General features: G+C 32.6%; 2 protein-coding genes across 2 annotated transcripts; one reads left to right on the top strand and one right to left on the bottom strand.

Annotated features, from left to right (window-relative positions):
• The first annotated feature begins 3 nt into the window (after positions 1-3).
• LOC127703089 (mediator of RNA polymerase II transcription subunit 10-like) lies at positions 4-7691 on the top strand. The gene is made up of 4 exons (XM_052207504.1): positions 4-189; positions 3434-3517; positions 3916-4018; positions 5854-7691. Exons 1-4 carry the CDS (start codon positions 59-61, stop codon positions 5944-5946), a joined length of 411 nt encoding a protein of 136 aa, XP_052063464.1. The 5' UTR covers positions 4-58; the 3' UTR covers positions 5947-7691.
• Positions 7692-9318: 1627 nt separating this feature from the next.
• On the bottom strand, positions 9319-16951 carry LOC127702244 (uncharacterized). Its single transcript, XM_052206348.1, has 7 exons — positions 16879-16951; positions 15304-15358; positions 14248-14362; positions 13195-13266; positions 11717-11974; positions 10325-10420; positions 9319-9786 (listed from the first exon to the last, which is right to left on the bottom strand). Exons 2-7 carry the CDS (start codon positions 15331-15333, stop codon positions 9779-9781), a joined length of 579 nt encoding a protein of 192 aa, XP_052062308.1. The 5' UTR covers positions 15334-15358; positions 16879-16951; the 3' UTR covers positions 9319-9778.
• Positions 16952-24436: the final 7485 nt, after the last annotated feature.

Raw genomic sequence — 24436 nt, 5'->3', positions numbered from 1 at the left:
CTGTCAATTTTTTAGAGTTATCTCCCTCCATAATTTCCGGTTTAAAATAATAGAAAACATGAGCGAGAAAATTAGTCGTTTTGAGGCCTTGGAACAACAGTTAGAGCTTTTTATAGAAACAACCAGACAAGTAGGAATAATTGTGAGCGATGTGCAACCAAATAGCCAAGCCGTTTTGAATAAAAAGTTGTAAGTAAAAATTGCACATCCTCATCCGTGCCCGGAAATTTAGAAACGATCCTGGTAAACTTATCGATCCTTTAAATAAACTTATTCTAAAAGGTTATCAATTCAACACTGTAATTAGTTCATTAAATATTGTTTTTATTGGTACTAATATTGATTTTGTTATCAGTAAATTAAAAGCAAACTAAATATTATTGTTATATACATATACACATTCATGGATCTACAATCTGTCGATACCTGTATCTTGGAATTGCACAAGGTCATGTTTTTCTCTGACTGTTTATGACGTCTTTACACTAAATTCATTGGATGTAGGATGTGTACGAATTGATAATTTAGTCTTAGATGCATGATTTTTTTTTTTTTATTAATTGTTAGTGGCTTTGAACTAGCTATCAGTAACTGCGAGTACTCTCAGATCCCTACTTGGTGTCTTTTTGTTGTTTGGATGTACAAGTACCCGGCCACGTCCACTTGTATTTGTATTATTTGTATTTTTATCCATCTGATGAGTTAAGCCTCTTTCAACTGATTTTTATAGTCGTTCTTATGTTGTACTGTTACACCACTGTCCCAGGTTAGGGGGAGGGTTGGGATCCCACTAACATGTTTAACCCCGCCACATTCTGTATGTATGTGCCTGTCCCAATTCAGGAGCCTGTAATTCAGTGGTTGTCGTTTGTTTATGTGTTACATATTTGTTATTCGTTCTTTTTTGTACATAAATTAGGCCATTAGTTTTCTCGTTTGAATTGTTTTACATTGTCATTTCGAGGTCTTTTATAGCTGACTGTGCGGTATGGGCTTTGCTCATTGTTGAAGGCCGTACGGTGACATATAGTGGTTAATTTCTGTGTCATTTGGTCTCTTGTGGAGAGTTGTCTCATTGGCAATCATACCACATCTTCTTTTTTATATGAATTACATTAGGTGACACTCCGTCATGATTTATCGTTCGTAATCTTAAAATAAATGAAGCTGAAACTGTATATCAGAAGAAGAAGAATCACTTTTGGGTGGAAAAGGGGGGGATAAAATTTCTGTACAAAATTTATCATCTAAATTCATTCTTATTTCTACTTGAACTTCTACTTTTAATTTTCGCGACCACCATCAATAAACGGATTATTCAGACACTTTTGGATGAGCATGTAAATAACCTATAAGGAAAAAGGGAGGAATGTGCTATACATAATAATTTATAGAATAGACTGGAAATTTTATTGGGGAATGTGTCAAAGAGACAACAACCCAACCATAGGCATAGAGCAGAAAACTACCCAAGGCAACCAATGGGTCTACAACATAGCAAGAAAATCCATCACCCAAGGCAGGCTTCATCTGGCCCCTAAACAATAATGTATACTATATGTATAGCTAGTTCAGCAATATGGACACCACACTAAACTCTGAAACATACAATTAAATCAAAATTTAAAATCATGCATGACTAACAAAGGCTTGAGTTTCCTGACTTGTGACAGGCGAAAATGGGCAGGATTATAAATGTTTTGTGAGATCTCAATTCTTGCCAATGTGGAATAATCAAAACACAGTGAAACACAAAATAAATTAACAAGTTTTAAAGAAGTTTGAATCTGATTTAAGAGTAGGTAACAGATTGTACATGTATATAAAGTGAGGTTAAAAGCATCCTAAGCAGTGGTCTAGATCGTCTCATGTTAAAAAAATGTAGGTGAGTCTTGATACATGTACATTCAAGACTAACAGCACTGGTGGCGGCATGTGATAGGGCCATGCTTTCCAATCTCTAATATTGTTCTTGGGTAAAAAGATTCTTTCTTCACTTCTGTTTTACACAATGGTACTTGGAAACCGTTGATGTGTAAATGTACATGTATGTTATGTGATAGTCTGTCTGGTTGAGTGAGAATGTTTTCTGTGCCAACAATGACCATCCTATTGGCAGGTTTGTACATCATTGTGAGTCTGGATATTTTTATTTTATCTTCAAGGGTTTTCCCTTCAAGTTGGTTAAGCATGTAAGTAACAGATGAGGTTTTGTGATAACTGTTAGTGACATATCTTGCTGCTTTTCTTTGTACTGTTTCCAGCCCGTGTTTGTTGTTCTGCTGGATAGGGTCGAAGACTGTATGTATACCACTAGTTTGTCTAACAAGAGATTTGTACATGTATGCAGTTTCCTTTTAATGGTGTTGTTAATATTGAGGTTCTGTTTCAGAAATCCTATGGTCTTCTTTGCCTTATTACATATTATGATTTTCCATTTCATGTCTGAACTGATGGTACAATCAAGGTACTTTGCAGACCCAGTATTGGTCTCATTGTTTAATTTGTTTTCCTGTCTAATTTTATATCTCTACTTTTCAGTTGATAATACAGAATGAACATTAACCCTGTAATTCTTTTTACTAATATTGTTTTTATACGCCCCTTTAGGGGACGTATTATGGTATACCGTTGTCTGTTAGTCGTCAACATTTCCGACAATAACACTAAAAAAGCTTAATCCAATTTGCATGAAACTTTGATGAATTGTTTATATCTATAAACGTTAGATCCCTTTCGATTTTTATGAATTTTAGATTTTATATTTCAAAGTTATGGGTTTTTTTTCATTAAAAAAGGGGTATTTTCCAGTTTTCGGACAATAACTCAAAAAATGCTTTGACTAGTTTCATGAAACTTTGGTGAATTGTTTATATCTATGGACATAAGCTCCCTTTGGATTTTTATAAATTTTAGTTTTAACGTTTCCGAGTTATGGTTTTTGATTCATAAAAAAAGGGGTGATTTTCCAGTTTCTTGACAATAACTCAAAAGTGCTTTGAGCAGTTTTCATGAACATTTGGTGACTGGTTTACATCTATTAAAACAACCTCCCTTTAGTTTTTTATAAATTTCTGATATGACATTGAGGAGTTATTGAACTTTATTCTTTGAAAAAGGAACAGGCGTATCATGCGCTCATATCGCAGCTGTTTATTTATAATATTATTATTATATTGACAATACTCAGTTATATTTTTAGTAAACTAAACAAGGGAACTTAAGGTTGAATTGAGATGTTAAAACTGATATATGGATTATTTTAAGATCAACTCTGTCAAAATTAATAAGTTTGTGGAAGTAGAACATACATGTTCATGATAATGTCTGTCATTAACAAACATTCTGTAATTGTAAAATATATTAAAAGTATATATTTGTAAACAGTTTTTTTTTTTTTTTTTTTGAAATTACTTTTATGTTTCTTTTGCAGAAATGAAATGATCACAGGAATGCAGGAAGTAGACAAAATGAAGTCACAGATGGCCGATATCAGTGTTCCATTGGAGGTTTTTGAGTAAGGATTAAGTATATCATAAAAAATCATAAGAGGCAGTATTTGTCAAATACAACATAGAAAAATTTTGTACATTGTTTTGTACATGCATTACAACAACTGCATGGTTTACAGACCATGACAGAGTACATTTACAAGTTAATTTGACAAAGAGTATTTTATAAAAACTTTTGCTTACATACTTATAGTACATGTAGCATTAATATGTCAGATACAGGTACATGCCATGCTTTTCAAAAATTCAACAAATGAGAACTAACAACTTAACTTCTTCCCGTTTGTTCAGTATACATGAGTATATGTTTGTACAAGGATAAAAATGAATACTGACACTAACTGATGGATAATATCAGCATTGATATATTTGAATTATTTTTAAATTTTCTAATTGTTTTCAGTTACATTGATCAGGGTAAGAATCCCAACCTTTATACTAAGGACTGTTTGGAGAAAACATTGGCCAAGAATGAACAAGTCAAAGGAAAGATTGATAATTTAAAGGTAATGTTTAAGAAAATCATATAAAAATAAGAAGATGTGGTATGATCATGATGATTGCCATTGAGACAACTCACCACCAGAGACCAAATGACATAGAAGTTTACAACTATAAGTCAAGTACAGTCTACAACAATGAGCAAAACCCATACAGTTTAGTCAGCTATAAAAACCCTGAAAAAATAAATGTAAAACAATTTAAAAGAGAAAATAATGGGCTGAATATGTAAAAATTAACAGTTTTTGATACTTCTGCACAGTATACATATTATTTTTTTTTTTTTTTAAATGTAATTTTGATACGATATTGTAAAAATATTTCATCAGTATCTTATGCTTGTGGAAGTAATTGAGTAAGATTTGGTACAAGTTGGGCATGAATATCAATGTGGGTTTTTTTTTTTAAATAAATGAGGATCTCGCTGTGTAAACAAGCCAGACTGGTTAACTAGAGACACAGAAAGACATTCCCCTCTCACAATTTGGTTTTCCCAGTTCTCAAAAGAAATATCATGTTGATGTGCAATTTAATCAGTTTGGCTGGATCACATTTCAACATCAGCTATGCCATGAATGCTTTGATTGTCGTCAGTAATACATGTATTATTGAGTTAAGTGCTTTTGAGGAATTGATTAGTAATGTTAGTTCTTCTCTGTAACATCTTTGTTATTTAACTGATTGATATAGAAAGGTTTGGTAGGTGGGGGTGGGGGTGTGTTAACAATACTGTTTAAACCTACAAAGTGGTAATAATTTGCCTTTCCCTAGTCTGGTACCCTGTCAGTGAGTCAGTAGATTTCTTTGTTTTGTTCGTAATGGTATTTGATGTTGATGGCATATCTTTGGAAGTCTATAAAATATTCATATCTAGTCCAGAATCCTGACAATAGAGGGTTAACATTCACTTATCAGTTGTTGAATACAGTATGTTGAAATTCTAGTTGTCTCTTGGTATCTAGAGGAAAGATTGCACAAGCAAAAGCCTATTGTAACTGGCTTGATATTTTAGACCACATCTGTGGTAAACATTTTTTAAATCATATCCATGCCCATGTCAAGCAATTATTTAATAATGTATTTTATTTAAGATATTCAAGTTCCAAAATGATTTGAATATGGATAACCGTACTTGTCAAGAACTATTTTATTAAAGATTACATAAGTTGCAAAAAGTAATGTATGTTCTATGATTCTATCTGATCTGCCTACAATTATGGACAAAGGGAGATAACTCAATTCAAAATCTTGCCTAAACCTTCTATTTCCTTATTAGATATACAATGCAAAGTTAAATTTTAAGTTCAGATTTACTGTGCAAGTTTTTTCGGCTAATTTCAATAAAAACCACTAAGTTTTCATTTGAATGGTTAGATGCATTACTGATTCTTTAAGCATTATGGAACTTTTTACTGCATATACATGATTATACATTTTCTGAAATTAAAAAGAAGTCTGTTTTTTGTTTTAATTTGCATTTTTTAAGCCATGATTTAGATGAATGAAAAGGAATTTTATTCAAAGTTTATTTCAGTAGACCTAATTGACAGTAATGATGATAAATATATAAACTAATTGGATTTGCTTTGACTTATCTTATCCTATAAAATATGTACAGCTTAATTTGCTGCACTTGTACTTTTATCCTGTGTAACTTTTTACTGCATATACATGAGATATATGCATTTTCTGAAATTAAAAAGAAGTCTGTTTTTATCAATCTACATTTTTTATGCCACGATTGAGATGAATGAAAGACATGTTATTCAAAGATTTTTTCAGTATAAGTAATTTAATTATGATAAACATATATAAAACTAACTTACTGGATTGATTTCAGAGATTCAAAGCTAGTTTACTGGTGGAGTTGACAAAAGTTTTTCCAAATGAGATCAACACTTATAGAGCCCTAAGAGACGACCAACCAACCTGAAATTTGTTATTTTGTGACAAGTGTTAACTAGGAAAGAAATGTTGCAGGCTTGATATTAATCATCAGATTAACAGTTTGCAGAACAGATTTTTGTGAAGCTTTGAGTGAATGGATCTGAATTGTGAAATAAATATGTACCTGATGTTATGTTTGATAGCTATTGGATGATTATTTTGCCTACAATTTTATGTGAAACATTGCGCTGCTGAAGATGGAGAAGTATCATTTTCCAGTTGAATTATAGGATGTGTTTTTCGAGAATCATTGATACTTTTCCTTGTGTCAGTTATAGTAATATCATCATTTAAAATGAGTTGAGAGCTACAATGTATTCAGGGGCTTAATAATAAATCAATGTACTATCAACAACTTTTTTTATACGCCAAAAAATCTTCTATCTTATTTTGTTTTATACTTTTGTCATTAATTAATGCTTTCTCATGCATTTTTCAGAGGCGGATTTAGAGGGTCTTCCAGGGGGCCCGATCCCCCCCCCCCCCCCCCCCCCCTTTTGTGGGAAAATTTGGTTGATTATTTAGGGAATCACTGAAGCATGACTGGAGCGGGCCCCTTCTTAGGTAGTCAGTGGGCCCCCTTATGAAAATTTTTAGATCCGCCACTGTTTTTATATATATTTTTTCCAATAATTTTTTATACGCCCGTTTACGGGACGTATTATGGTATAACGTTGTCCGTCCGTCTGTCCGTCGTCAACATGTCGGACATTAACTCAAAATTGCTTTAACCAATTTGCATAAAACTTTGGTGAATTGTTTATATCTATTGACGTGAGCTCACTTTCGTTTTTTATAAAATTTAGATTTTACGTTTCCGAGTTATGGTGTTTTATTCATTAAAAAAAGGGGGATTTTCCAGTTTTCGGACAATAAGTCAAGAATGCTTTCACCAACTTGCAAGAAATTGTGGTGAATTGTTTATATCTATTGACATGAGCTCCCTTTCGATTTTTATAAATTTTAGATTTTAGGTTTCCGAGTTACAGGGTTTTATTCATAAAAAAAGGGGATATTTTCCAGTTATCGGACAAAAACTCAAAAATGCTTTCAGCAATTCTTATGAAAATTTTGTGAATTGTTTGTATGTAATGATGTAAGCTCCCTTTAGAATTTTATAAATTTTACTTTTTATATTTCTGAGTTATGGGGTTTTGTTCATTAAAAAAAGGGGTGATTTTCCAGTTTTCGGACAATAACTCAAAAATAATATGTCAAATATTTAATTACAATCCAAATTCAGACCTGAATCAAGCTTGAATATCGTGTCCATTTTTGCCCCAACTGTTCAGGGTTGGACCTCTGAGGGCGTACCTAGCTGCGCTCAGCGAAGCAGTTTATTATAATTGGACAACAAAGCTGTACATTTTACAAATGGGGTTAGCTATATAAAGATAAGAAGATGTGGAATGATTGCCAATGAGACAGAGACCAAATATCGAGTGTAGGATTTCTGGTCCTTTCCATTATTCTCAGTGTCAAATATTAAATTGAGGCCTTAAATAGAGAAATTATCAGCTCTAGTACCTTTAAAGATGTAGAAGTTATTGTTCATTAACACATTGTGCAACTCGGCTTATCCTGAATATGCATGAAATATTTGTCACTAGACATTTTGCAAGCAGCAATCATTCAATCAACTGAATCAGAATTTTAAAACCTTATGCCATTTCAACAGTACATAATAATTAACAAGAAAATGACATTTGATTATTAAACTAATCAAAACAACTTTTGGTTATTGTTTTATTTCATTTATTCAAGTACTCTAAATCTACAACAAAATATCTGTTTCTGACTACATGTATAATAAAAAAAAATCGTCTAAGGATACTTCAACGAAATGTATCAGGAAGTGTATTAAAATTTACTTTTATTATCCTCAGTAAATTTGTCCTTCTTTCTATTATATTGTAACAAAAACTGTATCTTGAATATGCACTTTGCAATTCAAAATCAGAAATTGTTCTAAAAACATAATTTCCATGATAAGGATGAGACTGGCCATCTGCCTGAATCTGCACCTGCAGCCATAACAGTTTGAGGTCAACTTTGACCTAGGGAATTGCAATTTGTTTAAAGTTTTGATAGTTTAAAACTTTGTAAGAAGTGTCATATCTATTCATCACTGGAATTATGATTTGAAGATGTACTAATTATTCTCATGAAATCATGAGTCTATGTGCATATTCAACAAAGGACACTCTCCAACATTGTAGACGAGAATAGAATTCATGACAGAAATCTCTGTTTTGTTGATCTTGTATTGCTGACCATTAAGTCTGTTTAGCTTCTCGCTATCTTTATTTTTTGCTCAAAACACAAGAGGGTAAAAAAAACCCTCATTTTAGAGCAATCACTCCTGTAATCTATCATTTGCATTAATCATGACATAAAATCATTATGTAAATTATATTAGTTGTATGATTTTAGTGGTCTTCAAACAATAACCTTTTCACATAAAAAAATATATAGTACTATTCTTTTAAAAGAAATATAAATTTTTACAAAGAACTTACAGAGAAATAATAATAGTAAGGAGATACCCTTCATCACTACAGATAAAACCAGGTACCCGGGAATGATTCAGTAAATACTGTTGAATATATTATACTTGTTTTTCTTCTTTCTTTCCCTTAGTTCGTCGTAAAACTGTTATTTTTCCTTCTGAACATGTACGGTATGCTTCAAACAGTGATTGAATTGTTCCTTTTTGGTCGATTATGCTTGTCGGCATAGGCATGATGTAATGATAGAATTGTAAAATGTTATTAATTTTAATAGAATTTTCGTTTCATTTTTTTACCAATTTTTACGTATATTGGTATGACGTCGTCGTCTTCATCTGAAGACACATTGGTTTTCGCACAATAACTTTCTATGAAATTTTAACATAAGGTTCAATACCACAAAAGGAAGGTTGGGATTGATTTTGGGGGGTTATGGTACCAACAGTCAAGGAATTACGGGTAAAAAATAAGCATTTTTGTAACTTCCAGACAATAACTTGTGTTTAAGTGTATGGATCTCTCTGAAATTAAACCACAAGTTTCCATACCACAAAGGGATGGTTAGGATTGGCTTTGAGGGGTTATGGCTCAAACCGTTTAGGAATTAGGGGCAATAAAGGGGAAACAAGGGCTTCCTGGCTAATGGACAATTTAAAAGCAGTGTAAGGGAGGTAATCCAAAAACAAATGTTGGATTACCTCCCTTACACTGCTTTTAAATTATCTATTTAAGACTTTTATGATGTATTTAAATTGGTAATTATGGTTGCAAACTCCATTGGAAATTTGAATTGAGATTATGACCACATCTTTTTTTTTTTGGGGGGGGGGGGGGTCAGTTGGCAACAGCTTAGTGTATTGCACAAAAGCAAAAAATTGAATATAAATTCAAATCATATAACCAATTCTAAGTTCTTTGACTACAGTTATTCTGTGTCAGAAACCTATTATGTGTCAAATATTTAATTACAACCCAAATTCAGACCTGTATCAAGCGCGAATATTGTGTCCATTTTCGCCCCAACTGTTCAGAGTTGGACCTTTGCGGTCGTATCCAGCTGCGCTCAGCAAAGCATTTTATTCATGATTATCAGAATCAGTTTATGCGTCGTTTTTTAAGCTATATTTTTTCGGTTAAATTTCCTTTAGTTATAATTACAAGATGACATTTTGATAATTCTTAAACGACAGTATTTGATAAAAAAAAAACTGTCACCAATAATAACAAATACAACAGTACTGCTTAATAACAAAACGACATTTTATTAGTTTTAAGAACTGGCCATCTTCCATGGAGTTGGTGTTTGCTTCATCTACCTGAAAAAGAAAAAAAATACGGTAAGAAATTACATTGTTCCAAAGCAAACACAAATACGTGAATGAGGTATGTAGTATCCGGGAATTGTTTGTCATATCAGGAATAGGTTGCAATAGATATGCTTACCAAAGAAGTGTTGTCATCTCAACAATTAATAAGAACATCTTAATAATTGTGGAACTATAATGTCTACCATGGAGTTAAGAAGGATAATAAATAAACTGAAGAAGGCCAGTGCATGGCCGAAACGTCTTAAAAAATTGTTTAAGTACTAAAATAATGTAATATATATATATAGTATAAGGAATTTCATGTGAATCATCTGAATAACTGATTGCAATTAACAAGGAAATGTAAGCAGTTATTTTTGTGGTATGTTTACCATCTTCGTTATTTGCAATAGCGCCGCGGCTAATACATTCCACATATTTTCATAGCTGCGAACCGTCTCTTTCGTCTTGTATTGATTGTTGATTTGTATGCACCGTCTATCCAATAAAGTAAATCCATTGGGATTTTTTGTGTCAGTTTACTTACCAAAATAGTTCTGTAATACCCTAACGTCTTTGTCCACTTCCTCCAGTGACAAGATATCCTCTGATATTACTTTTCTTATTTTCCACAATTCCCTGTCTGTAATAGAATTCAAACAGTTATATATTTCAAATGTTCACAATGGTTAATAGATTTTAGATTGAAGTCATGCAGGTATTGCATTGTATCAATTATAATGTCAACATACTTGAAAAGAAAAAAAGAGATGCAACTAAAATACATAAGGAGCATTTTGCGGTCTATTACATGATTTTGGAAAAGGGGAAAGGTAAGTCTCAAAATAATTCTGTATGGGGATGTAAACAAATTGTACTAGAAAGATATCAATAAAAGGAGAAGTGGGGTGAAAGTCACTGAGACAGGAACCTATCCACACAAAATCCAAACGATTGAAGAAAGTATCTGCATCTGTCCAAAGGCAATAACTAAGTCATGTGTTTGTTTTTGTTGGTTCTTTTAAAAATCTATTTATTAATAGCAATGCATTTTTCCAAATATTTCTATTTTCCAGGGCATAACTCACAAATAGTTGATCGACACTTTCAAGACCTTGTTAATCTAAGCATATGGACAAAGAGACATAACTCCTATTAAAGTAATAGATCAGTGCTGATTTTCAAACTCACCCGATATATTGCTTAAAAGTAAAATAACAAAAATACCGAACCCCAAGGAAAATTCAAAGCGGAAAGTGCCTTATATACACATTTGATATTAATTTCATAACAATCATTCAAGAAATGTAGGTGTTAGTACGAGTGTGCTTACAATGCAATTCATGTATAATTAATAATTCTGAGGGGCATAACTCTTTTAAAAATAATTGTCGGCACTGATTTTCGAACTTGTCCGGCGAAATGTTGATGATGTAAACCTTTGATATAAATTTTATAGATATCTTGCAAGAATTGAACACAATAGAGCGCTTACAAGACTGGACAGACGGACGGACGGACGCTGGGTATTTCTTTGTCCCCGTAACATCGTGCGCCAGGGGCAATTAGGACATGATTGGATTTTTACGAGTAAACATTTCAATTCTAAAAAATAATTATGCCATTATTTTCTAATTTTTTGGCGAATATGAAATTGTGTTTTTAACATCTAGTAATTACAGCTCAACTTCATGCTGCTTAATTGTATGCACTAAAGTCAACACTAGATGCTTATTGACCTTGCTTTAAAATTTGAGCTTTTTAATTAATATCTAACATCTCCAAACAAACTTTTAAATGAAAAAAGTAACAAATGCATGCTCGAAAACTTTTGTCACGTGTTCTTCAAACTCATTTTCTTTTGCTTCCTATGGCGAGTGGTGTCACATAAAAGCATGTATATATAATGATTATTCATTTGAGATGTTGTTACATTTACCTACAAATCCTTTAGCCATAGTGAGTTGGACCTGTGTTCCCTGCTCGGCAATGTGCATCTTTCCATTAAGAACGTCTACATCAAAACGACTTATACATGAGTGTTCTTTCGTCCAGTTATGTCTTAAAGTCTGGAAGTCGTATTTAATATTTTTGCATACCGGTACTTTTTCATTTACAATCATTCTACTAGCTCTTTGGAATCTATCATGTACACAAGTTGATTGCGATTCTAGATTGGAAAACTTGATTTCCACATCTGAAATTAATAAGCTATATTACATTTATTTGCTAACCCTTCCGGACCAATTAAAATCCGCTATGGCATTGCCAGTTTGTTTTCGACTTATGAGTTTGAATATCCGTTTGGTATCTCTTGTTTCTCTTTTTATTTAAGGAATGACTGTAATATTTTTTCTGTCTAGATGAAGAAATAACATCAAAAATGTGGTGCACACTGAATAACCCGCGTAGCGAGTTATTTTAAAGTGTGCACCACATTTTTATGTTATTTCGAAAAAATATTACAGTCATTTCTTACAATTTTATTCTTAATTCCTTTTAAACAGGAGTAAATCATGAAAAAACGTTGATGACGTCAAGGTCACATGACAAAATTATGTTATTTCGAATAGACAGAAAAAATATTACAGTCATTTCTTATAATTTTATTCTTAATTCCTTTTAAACCGGAGTAAATCATGAAAAAACGTTGATGACGTCAAGGTCACATGACAAAATTATGTCTATGAGCTGATAAACAAAACAACGTCAGCCAATCGGAAGACGTGTTACATCCAAAATTGAATTATTTACTAATATCTGTATTTTCATACGAATTTTGTGTTCAACGTCTTATCATTAATAAGCATGAAATATTTCCCACACTAAGACGTTTCGCAAACAACAAACAACAGTTAAATGAAATTTACTAGGGTTTCAATATTTCTAATATAAAAATAAGAAGCCGGATGTGGTACAGTTACCAATGAGACAACTCTCCACCAGAGACCAAATTACATAGAAGTTAACACCGTACGGCCTTCAACAATGAGCAAAACCCATACCATTTTTGCGCCACATCATTTGTGGTGCGAAAGAAAAAGAGACTGATTGTACTACCGAGAACTAATACAAATGAATTATACTAGGATGTACTAATATAATTTTGATTTTACTATCCGGGTTTATGATAATGATAAATTGTTCTAACTGTATTTTTTAGAAGTTGTGCGTTTATTTAGTCTATGAAGAGTTGACAACATGTATACTATATGTATTTATCAAATTATCTGACTGTTTGACATCTAAGGACCAGGGCCCGTATGTATAAACCCACTTAAGTTAAGAAATCCAATCGTAGTACTAATTTATCGTTGGACACGTAGAAAAATCCATCTGTTCGGAACAAATTTTAACTTAAGTAGCTTTATGCATACGGACCCAGGCATAATAATAAACAATAAATCAGCTGTTTACCTCTATAAAACTTAGGGATTTTCATTACTTGGTCATGGTAACTTCTGCATTTTTTCATAAACAAATCGAATTCTGAAATTTAAGAGTAAACAATGGTTCATAATGGTGTTCAAAATGTTTGGTCTTCAGTGCCATTCTGATAATGTGGTCATTGTGTTCCATTTATCATATGCTATTGTTGTTGTGCAACTAATTTTGGTTTGATTTATTGATTGATTGATTGTTTTGTGTTAAACGCCACTTTCAGCATTATTCTGTGGCGGTCCGTTTTTATTGGTGAATGTGGCCGGAGTGCTCGGAAAGAACCAAAGGTCTACGGTATGAAAACTGACAATCCAAGTCAATTAAGATAGTGATACAGTAGTTGAACGTGTTAGACCACTCGGCCACCGATGTCCCTATTTTGGTTTGCATTTTCAGAAGGCGAGTAACAGTTTTCCACAGATATCTTCTTATTGAACGTGATGGTGGTGGTCATCGTTGTTTATTTTTTAAATAATGTTGTCTAATGCAGGTCATTTGTCGTAATCTTTGATTTATTTCAAATTGATTTTTTAATGACTGTGATTACCTATGGTGAGAGACCTTTAGATAATTAATTTCTTGTCTGTGGTGAGTGACAGACAGTTAGATGATTAATTACTTGTCTGTGGTGAGTGACAGTAAGATTATAATTCCTTGTCAGTTTGTCTATGATGGGTTGCTGTTTCATTTACAAGATCATTTTTGGCGAAGTAAATGCTCTTCGTAATAACTTATGATAATGATTTCACATCGCATGAATACTATTTCAGTAGCCACCCTCAACAGGTACGATTGAGATCAAAACGTTTAATTTTACATCATCAACAGCTAGGATTGAGATCAAAATGTTTAATTTTACATCAGGTTTTAAGAAGAAGAAAAACAAAAACATGAAATGACAGCACTTGATTTAATTGGTGAAATGAAGCGGTCCATAAGTTGAATAATGACCATATTTTCAAATAAAAAGAACTTCAGTCAGTAAAATAATTGTTATACATTGGTGTTTAGTTTCCATTTAATTTTTACCTTCCTCGTCTCGCCACTGAACAAACAACTGATATAACATGCAACACATAAAACCAGTAATAACACATACTGCTATTGCATCCCTCCGTATGCTGCTTTCTTTTACACTAGGAAACTGTAAAAAACGTTAAGTTTTCATTCTTTATGATCTTTTAGAGCTATTTTCCTAATGCTTGTAGTTTAAAGGTTTGGTTGGCTTGCTTGCTTTGTTTGTATAAATGCACTATTAATCATGTACTTTTTGCGGAGTAAAATTCTGAAAAACACAGAAACATGTACTTTTGTGACTTTCTGAAAAACACAGAAACATGTACTTTTGTGACATTCTGAAAAACACAGAAACATGCACTAGTACTTTAGTATATTCTGATAAAACACACTTATAGTCATGTACTTTTGTGATATTCTGTCATAAAGAAACCCAACCATGTATTTTCATAACATTCTGACAACCACAGAAACATGTATTTTAGTACATTCAGACAAACAAAGAGCATGTTACATTCTGAGAAACACATACACTTGCGCTTTAGTATATATTCTGACAAACACAGAGTAAGTAAGTAAGGAGTAAGTAAGTAAATGTTATTAAGGTCAGCATATATGTACTTAAACAGAGAAGAATTAGGATGATGTCATTTAAGCCGGGGTGCGAAGAAACTCAACAAATTAATTCAAAACTATTCAGTCTTTAGAATTGTTTCTGTTAAGGCCAGCAACGCGGCGTCGGTGGACATTAAGTGTTACCATTGTCCGTCCGTCCGTCCGTCCGTACGTCCCAAAGTTTTTTTCCGTTCTCTTAAATTAGTTGGCCTCAACCAAATGTTATGAAACTTATACACAACGCTACCACAAAACACAGATCACGTTCAAATTTTGGTTGCATTTCTTTTACCGTTCTTGAGTTATCATTTTTATAATATCCCTTTATAATGTGATATGCAAGCGGGGCATCATCTGTGTCCCATAGACACGTACACTCTCCGTCGATAGTATTATAATTGAAGGGGTCTGCGTAAACTATCATAAAATATAGTAAACACTTGAGGTACCTACCTGAATGGAGTTGAGTTCTTGATTAACCATTTTGGAAACAATCTGTGATTCCGTTCTATAAAAAGAGAATACGAGGAGGGTTTATAAAATATGGCTTCATCTCAAATATCGTTTAATTGTTGTATAAAACATAAATCTGTTTATAGAACTCCCTGTTAAACTTTATACGCAACCTTCACTCTTAAAGTGGTCCTTTAAGTATATATGTAACAGTAAATTTGGTCCGGTAGTAAAATTTGTCCGCCAGACTTTTTTTCCTAGTTAATCAAGTCCATGACCATTATTTTACTAGGAATTTAAGTCCCAGGACAACTTTTCCTAGGAAAATAAGTCCATACCTAGTAAAATATGTCTGGCACTTATTTTCCTAGGAAAAATTGTCCTAAGACTTGTTTTTCTAGTAATTTTTATTACATTTTAAAAATTATTGAAAATAAAAAAAACATTTTCTTAGGTAAGATTGGAAAGTTTCATTAATTTGTTCCTATTAAAATAAAAGGACATGGCCGGACGTTATAACCTAGGCATGTTAATTGGACATAATGTCCTAGGAAAATTAGTCTGGGGACATAAATTTTATTAAAATATTAATACACAACTCTAAAACAATATTAAAACATAACATTTAAATTTAATTTCAAAATAAAGGGAATGGACGTTTTTACCTAGGAATATTAATGACATGGACATGATTTCCTAGGAAAATTAGTCTGGGGACATAAATTTTATCAAAGTATTAATGCACAACTCTTAAACAATATTAAAACATAAAAATTGAATTTCCATTGTTAACATGTAAATAATTTGTTTCATTAAAATTTTCCTTTTAAAATAAATGGCATGGACGTATTTACCTAGGAATATTAATGACATGGACATGATTTCCTAGGAAAATTAGTCTGGGGACAAACATTATATTAAAAAAAAATTGATACACAACTCTTAAACAATATTAAAACATAACATTTATATTTACCTTTTAAAACAAAGGGCATGTGGACGTTTTTACCTAGAAATATTAATGACATGGACATGATTTCCTAGGAAAATTAGTCTGGGGACATGAATTTTATTAAAAATATAAATACACAACTCTTAAATAATATTAAAACGTAATATTTAAATTTCCAATATAGTTTAAATGTAAATGATTTGATTCATTAATATTTTTCCTATAAAAAAAAGGACATGGACGTTTTTACCTAGGAAATTTAATGACATGGACTTGAATTCCTAGGAAAATTAGTCTGGGGACATAAATTACTAACATCGGTCTAAATATACTAGTAAATTATGTAACCATGGACTTTTTATACTAGTTATATGTGTCCGCCCGGACATATTTTACCAGGACAAATTTATCTCTTACATATATAGGAAGATGTGGTATGAGTGCCAATGAGACAACTCTCCATCCAAGTTACAATTTATAAAAGTAAACCATTATAGGTCAAGCTTTAAAACATATTTTACTAGTGAAAGAAACATTATTTTTTCAAAAGTTCTCATTTATTATCAACTTTTTCTTATCTACATCACTAGTGTCAATTAACTTAGACTATAAGATAATCTTACTTCAAATTACATAATGACTGATTCTCGATCCATTGATTACAAAACAGGGTAATCAAAACGTTCACCAACAAAACTACGCCTGCCATGTTAGGTTACTAATCGATCCTGTGTGCCGTTGCTACGTGCATGACGTCATATTAAGTGTAGTATTGCGGAGCATGTACGGAACGGATATGAACTCTGCGCCGGAGATTGCCGTGCAACTAGACATCGGGTAACGTCACTAACATCAGAGACTATCTATTTAAAATTTTCACAGATTTTATATTCATTTTTAGCTTCATAAATGACGATTAAATAATTTAAAAACATTCAAATACAAATTATGCATTGTATAAAATTTGTTAACATTTTGAAAGAATAATAAAGTCTACCTATTTGTTCATACAACTTATATATTTACTACTGATTGCTTACTGGCATTAACAGAGCATCGGAATAAATATAATTCATATAAAAGACTGAAAGAAAAGGAATCTTTAACAAATAAATACCGTTAAGACTTTGAAAGAAATTATTCTTTAAAGAAATTACTACTACTACTCCTCCTTCATTTTCAAACGGACACTGTTGAATTATACACCCGTCATACATGTAACTGGTGGCTATTCAAGGAAGGAGACACTAAGGTACTAAGGAATCATCGTAAAGCCCATTGCATCATGACAGACAGATTTTGACAGTTATTTTAAGAATATCTACTTCACATTAACCTTATTGACTTTTGCTTAAATTAAGAATAACAGTAGTGTACCAATGGATGTTCATATCTTAAAAATCCATCAAGAAGATACAAATCAAGGAAAAAACACGCCGCCGTGCAAATCACAATCACTCGAAATGTCACAAAAGGGAATTTTGGACACAATTGGTAAATACAGGTCAGACCTATTCTGTTATCTTAAACCACGAAAACATGTCGCTATTGAGTTGAGACACAGAAATATTGTACCAGTCAACTAATTCATGATGGTGACCGTAAAACTTATCGATTTCAGTCGGGTTTTTTTTTTCCTAATTACTCTGTAGGAGCAGTTTTTTGAGTCTGGAGCAAACTACTGCATATTTTTCAGTTGGTGCCACTTTACAAATATCAAGATACTTCAAGTTCTATTGCCAAGTTAATTTGACTGCTTCGACCCAGGCTCTTGTTTTTTTTTTAATAACCGATACAAGCTTTATCAATTATATATTTTTATTTATCCCGTTGTCTAAAAACAATGAACACGAGACCGCTTCTCATATTTCATCGGTTGCTGCTTTTGAAATTTGAAATACAAAAAAATAATTAGATAGAATATTAAAGATTAATATGTCGCTAATATGACAACGAAAATCATTATAAAATGATATATACTTTTGACTTAGTTTTTTTTAGATTCTGTCAAAGTATTGGAATCCGATATTTTGCGTCTTTACCTCAAAAATTCGAAATCATATACTGAAATATATCGAGCCATGAAGGCATATTTTTTCTTTCCATATTGAGTGAGTGCATATCATATTTAAGTCATAACTTCGTCGAAAATTCAACGTCAGATGGTCTTCTGTATCATATCCAAAATTTATGAGAAAAGATTTAACAAGTTGCTTTCTTTAAAAAGAAATGCAGTCGTGAACCTAAATGCCTGTTTGGTATATAAAGATGTATGATTTACCTCATTGTTATATAAGACGTAGAAACACTGAAATGGTTTCTTAATGAAACTGCTGTCCAAATTATGTACGGCATAATTTTCCTGTTATAGAAATCATTTCTCTCTCTCTCTCATCTGATAGATAACATTACAAGGTGTTGAATAGGAGGAAACCACTGCATGTTTCATTCTGATGTGCTATTTTGAAAATTAGAGGTAGCTCCCTGGCTAAAGTCGACATGTAAATTCTTTTGAAAAAGTTCAATAAAATGAATCATGATTATTTGCTTTTGTAGCCAGCTTGAAAATAGTTCAAAACCATGAGCTTTATTCTTATTTGTTAATCCTAACTATAACTGTTCTGGAAAATCAATTACATTGGTTTATATGGTTTGGTCATTAGCTATCATATTCAAGATATGCTTGATCAATTTATTTACACCAGCATGACCAAGGCAATGAACTCCAACCAGGCTTTTAGAGTAGAAAAAGTTTGCAACCACAACTATTTACTTAAATTGTTTTGTTAAAAAATTTGTTCTTAAGTAAATTAGCCAAAATAATTATAATAAAGTTGCTGATTTGTTGCTTTTAAACGATTGTGTGACAGACAGATGGAATTAAGACTAACAGTGCCAATTCACTATAGCTCATTTTCAGTACGCAATTTTAAAATCCTGCTTTTGCAATCGCATGTCCGTTGAATTACGGATATTGTTTTTAAGAAAAATAATTTGTTATTAAGTTGAGCTATTTATTGTTAATGAATACACAATTTTTGTATCGTTTAATTAGTTAAGATATCGTCCTATTTTGTCGCCAAACGCTTTATGCCTCTGTCAACTAGACCCTCTTAGTTCGCTTATGAATACAGATTGCCTCGACTCCTTGAAAACAAATTTACGGAATGTACTGATTCTTCTTTAGGTGGGACATGAAGTTGTGCACCTGAAATTAAACTTCAACTTTTAATTTAGGGGAGGTGTGCGGGGGTGTTGTTTCACATACCAAAAACAAACAAAAAATGACTTTGCCATTTATAACTTAATTTTTAGGAGAGGGTAGTCGAAACACGTGTTACTTGGAAAACTCATTATTATAAAAAAAAAACAAATTAACATACGCATATCTAATTTGATAAAATGATCATGAATAGATAATATTCATCTTACTGTTATTATAAGTCTTTGGGCAATTGCTAATATATTCTCGCAAACCACATACCGGTAGTAATTTATAATAGTTGTAAATGACAGACATAGAGAAATATATAAATCATCTTTTTTTTCTATTTCATTGACCATAAGTTTGAAATAGATAGAGAGTCATCGCCTGAACTCCAAAGAATATCACTCAGTGTCTGTAAATCGTTTCATAACTATAGAATTATTTTAAGGGCTCAAACTACAGGCACTTGTTTCTGTCAATGAGGGTTTACTATCCACACTTGTACGAAAAATCACAAGGTAGCTAACGAAAATTTTCTATGTGTTCGGTTCAACCGATATTTTCTAACACTCCCTTGCATTTCTCACGAATAAACACACATCAGTCTGCCGGTAATTGATTTATCTTTACAATAAAATATGTTTTACGTTTTTGTTTCGACTTAGAACATCGTAACTTTAGGACTATCCTAACACACCTATGTATATATCCTAACTTTAGGACCAACTTGAGGACATATCTTATCTAAGGAGACTTTCGTTAACCTGCCTTAGGACTAAGACGCGTCCTAAGACCATCCTAAGACACTTCCTAACGTCCTAGTCCTAAGACAGCTTCGTTGACACGGTCCGTGGTTGCTATTTCTGTGAGTCGTATTATGTTAAGTTTGTCTCGGTTGTAACCTATGGATTACGGCGAATATAGCTTATGATCGACTTATGTCAGACTGTTGAAGAGTTTTAACAGCAGAACTGATGGCACATTTTAACAGATGATATGTGATCCGCCTACCACCGCAATTCTTGATTCAGTTTTATATAGTGAAAATATTTTCACTTTCTAAATAAAAAAAAATGGCATTGATACTATGAACGTTTCATATTTTAACAGCAAAATTAGTTTAAAACAGTATTTATTATTGAAAAATTATAACAATGAAGTAGTACAGTTTTACATAAAATTCAGATATGGGATTCGGAAACAAGTTTGGAAAACTTTTATAAATCCGCCTCCCGACAGTTAAATTGATGGAGCGTCTTTAAATTTTAGTATGTATGTAATAGATAATGCATATGTTATGGTTTTTCTTGTCGTACAACACACCCCGGGGTGTTTATCAAAGGGGATGCTATGTTTTTTCTTTTTCTTTTTCATTTTCATGACATTTTTATCGCGGAAAAGCAGATTATTTTCAACAGTTTTTAAAGCTATTCAGAATACTAGTAATTGTTTTCTCTCTTTTGTCTGGCAATATAATTTTTTATAAATAGTTAAGAACTAGCACGAAGAAAGCACGAAATCGTGATGCATATACATGCATCACGAAAAACGATTATCCATAGATCAAAGTATGATTTCCAATATAGTGAGAATCAATGTGATTTTCAAAATCCTACACACGAATGTGTTAAATACGGCGTGTTGTAAAAGTGTTGTGTAAAGTTTTACATTATCAAATTCATCTCACATAATGCCCCTTTATTGTAGCGATAAATTAACAAACATTCACATTATTTGTTTCGAAAGTTAAACTATGCGTCACCGACGATTTTTGGTATTTCAGTCTAATAAACAGAAGAAAGGATTTTTTCTGCCTGAAACCTATCAAAAATAGAAAATTAAAAAGTTAAACCCCAATAGGCAACAACACACGATAACTATCAAGTGAATTAAATATTTAAGAAAATTATAGTTTGCTTTTCAATCAGAGAAAATAATGACCTTACAGAGATCATTATGTTATGGTGTAATACCACCATTGTTTTTCCCCTTTTAGTGTTTGTTAAATTTGCACTTTTGTGCAGAATTTATCTTTGTTTCAAATAAAGAAATACTTGGCATGAGTAAAGTTTGATCCTGTCCAGTACTACAGACAAAATTTCACATAACTTTTTATTTGATATAAGAAAATAACCCTCACTGGAAGTTAACCAATCAAATGTTCACCCCTTTTTTCCTGTGTACAAGCTTTAGTAACCACGTAACCTCAAGTTTCCGAAATATTCTATAGAAACATCAAATAAAAAAAGAATGGTGCTTTGAAACACCCAAGATATATGTTTATGACTCAGAATTTTTTTTACTGCAATGAAATGTAGGATTAATTTCCTACAACTGTCAAATTCAAGGGAATATTTTTTTTCGACCCTTTTTCGTATGCAACATTTGGTGGTATTAAACCTTATGCCTTGAAGCAAAGTTCATTGAAACTTGGTATCGTCCGGGTTGATTCTTCAAAAGAAAGACCTTTCGTTCTGAAAGAAAAAAACCTCCATATAGGTATATAAGAATCAAAAAAACATGAACTATAAACATTCTTTTCTGACTTTATTAAAGGGAGATTATCGATTCTCATCCATTATTTATCCAAAACTTGACCGCAATCATCATTATGGTATTTATTTTAAAAACATGTGTCCGATGACACCGCCTGCCAACCAACATGGCCGACATGGCTAAAAATAGAACATAGTGGTAAAATGCAAGTTTGGTCTATGATCTTGAAAACCGCTATGAATGGAGAGAATCTGTCGAAAGCAAAAATGTTCAGAATGATGAGATCTATATATTGTTTTTTTGCTTCAAAACTGTCAAACGACTTCTTATAGGAATTATTGGCCTAAAATGACGAATTTTACCGATCATTTTTCATGTTTGCCTAATATCTGAAACCTATAGTAGATAGAGAGAAACTTTATATATACCAAAAATATCAAGTAGACAAGATCTACTAATAAGTCCACATGGCCGTCGAAATTGTCAGACGGCTCCTTATTGGAGTTATTGCCCTTTATAAAGACGATTTTTATCGTATTTTTGTGCTTTTGCTTAATATCTGATAAACTATTATAATAGATAGATAGAAACTTAAATAAGCCAAAGTGATCAGCAAGACAAGATCTACAAATTAGTTTCAATCTTGAAATCGTCTGACGACCACTTATTGGAGTTACTGCCCTTTGATAATGATTTTTACCATTTTTTGCGTTTTGTCTAATATCTGAAAAACTCAAATAGATAAATAGCAACTTGAATAAGCAAAAATGATCAGCAAGAATTGATCTACAAATAAGTCAAATAACCGAAATCATCAGTCGACTCCTTGTAGGAATACTTGCTCTTTAATGACGATTTTTACTAATATTATACGTTTTACTAACTATCTTAAAAGGTCTATAGACACTTTCTATGGTGCCTAGGGGGAGGGGTCAAAATAGCAGGTGATATTATAAGTAAAGAAAAGGTCGATAGAAATATTTTCTATGGTGCTTAGGGGGAGGGATCATATCAGCAATTGATGTTGTAAGTAAATAAACAGTCAATAGAGACAATTTCTATGATGCCTAAAGGTAGGGGTCATATCAGCAGGTGATGTTATAAGTAAAGAAAGCGCCGATAGAGACGCTTTCTATGGTGCCTAGCAGGAGGGGTCATATCAGCAGATGATTTTATAAGTAAAGAAAAAGTCGATAGAGACGATACTTTCCATGGTGCAAAGGAGAGTAGTCATATCAGCAGGACTGGTGATGTTATAAGTAAAGAAAGGGTCGATAGAGACACTTTCTATGGTGCCTCTAGGTAGGGGTCATATAAGCAGGTGATGGTATAAGTAAACAAAAGAGTCGAAAGAGACACTTTTTATGGTGCCTATAGGGAGGGGTCATATCAGCAGGTGAGGTTATAAGTAAAGGAGGGCCGATAGAGACACTTTCTACGGTTCCTACAGGGAGGAGCTATATCACCAGGACATGTTATAAGAAAAGAAAGGGCCGTCCAAAGTGTCTCTATCGGTTCTTTCTTTACTTAGAACATCACCTGTTGACGTGACCACTACCTTTAGGCACCATAGAAATTGTCTCTATCGACTTTTTCTTTACATATAACATCACCTTCTGATATTATCCCTTTTTATAGGCACCATAGAAAGTGTCTCTATTGACCCTTTCTTTACTTATAACATATCCTGATTATATAACTCCTCCATATAGGCACCATAAAAAGTGTCTCTATCGACCCCCTTTTTTTTACTTTTAACATCACCTGCTGATATTACCCCTCCCCTAGGCACCATAGAAAGTGTCTCTATCGATAGAGAAACTGAAAAGGGTTTATATCAGCAGGGGATGTTATAAGTAAAGAAAGGGCCGATAGAGACACTTTCTATGGTTCACCTTTTACAAAAAATTACCAAAAGAATTGTGTAGAATTATACAATATATTCAACATGTTTAATACTAAGAATTTTTTATCAGATGTACACCATGATGTCATCTTTAATCATACTTTATCCTAAAATAAGAGCCCTTTTTAATAATTTAAAGATGATATTTGCGTTAACCCAAAAGATGAGTTACGAACAGAAATATGGTCACTTTTGTTTTTTTAAACTGTCAATAAAGCCCTTGTGAAAGTGGGCGTCCGTTTGGTCGTGTTGGATGAATAAATAATCAGCCACGTCTGGTCAGAAAGGAGACGTTTAATCCCATGTGTCTTGTAGAGAAAGAGTGCCAGGCTCTCTGCACGTTAAGGACCATTGAAAGAACTCTTTGAAGGGTTCTTAGGTTGACTGTTGCAAGGCTAAATTTCAGTTTCTCTAACCTTTGTCTCGTGGTAGCGTGTTCGCCTCCAAGTGCGGGATGTCGTGGTTTCGAACCCCGGTCGGTTCAAACCAAAGACTTTAAACTTTGTATTTGCTACTTTTCTACTAAGCATGCGGCATCTTACTTAATAATGTGTCCGGGTAAGGTGACATG

Source organism: Mytilus californianus, unplaced genomic scaffold, assembly GCF_021869535.1.
Source record: "Mytilus californianus isolate M0D057914Y unplaced genomic scaffold, xbMytCali1.0.p SCAF_5, whole genome shotgun sequence".
Classification (NCBI taxonomy): Eukaryota; Metazoa; Mollusca; class Bivalvia; order Mytilida; family Mytilidae; genus Mytilus; species Mytilus californianus.
Note: the sequence above shows the minus strand (reverse complement) of the source record. Positions and strands in the feature narration are given on the sequence as shown.

What these genes read in the sequence shown, in the direction of transcription:
- LOC127703089 (XM_052207504.1), top strand. Translation starts at nt 59, where the DNA reads ATGAGCGAGAAAATTAGTCGTTTTGAGGCCTTGGAACAACAGTTAGAG. An exon ending in GCCGTTTTGAATAAAAAGTT is followed by an intron (nt 190 to 3,433) that starts GTAAGTAAAAAT and finishes TTTCTTTTGCAG; the next exon opens with AAATGAAATGATCACAGGAA. An exon ending in GTTCCATTGGAGGTTTTTGA is followed by an intron (nt 3,518 to 3,915) that starts GTAAGGATTAAG and finishes AATTGTTTTCAG; the next exon opens with TTACATTGATCAGGGTAAGA.
- LOC127702244 (XM_052206348.1), bottom strand. Translation starts at nt 15,333, where the DNA reads ATGGTTAATCAAGAACTCAACTCCATTCAG. An exon ending in TCAGTGGCGAGACGAGGAAG is followed by an intron (nt 13,267 to 14,247) that starts GTAAAAATTAAA and finishes CTTAAATTTCAG; the next exon opens with AATTCGATTTGTTTATGAAA. An exon ending in TATGGCTAAAGGATTTGTAG is followed by an intron (nt 10,421 to 11,716) that starts GTAAATGTAACA and finishes ATTCTATTACAG; the next exon opens with ACAGGGAATTGTGGAAAATA.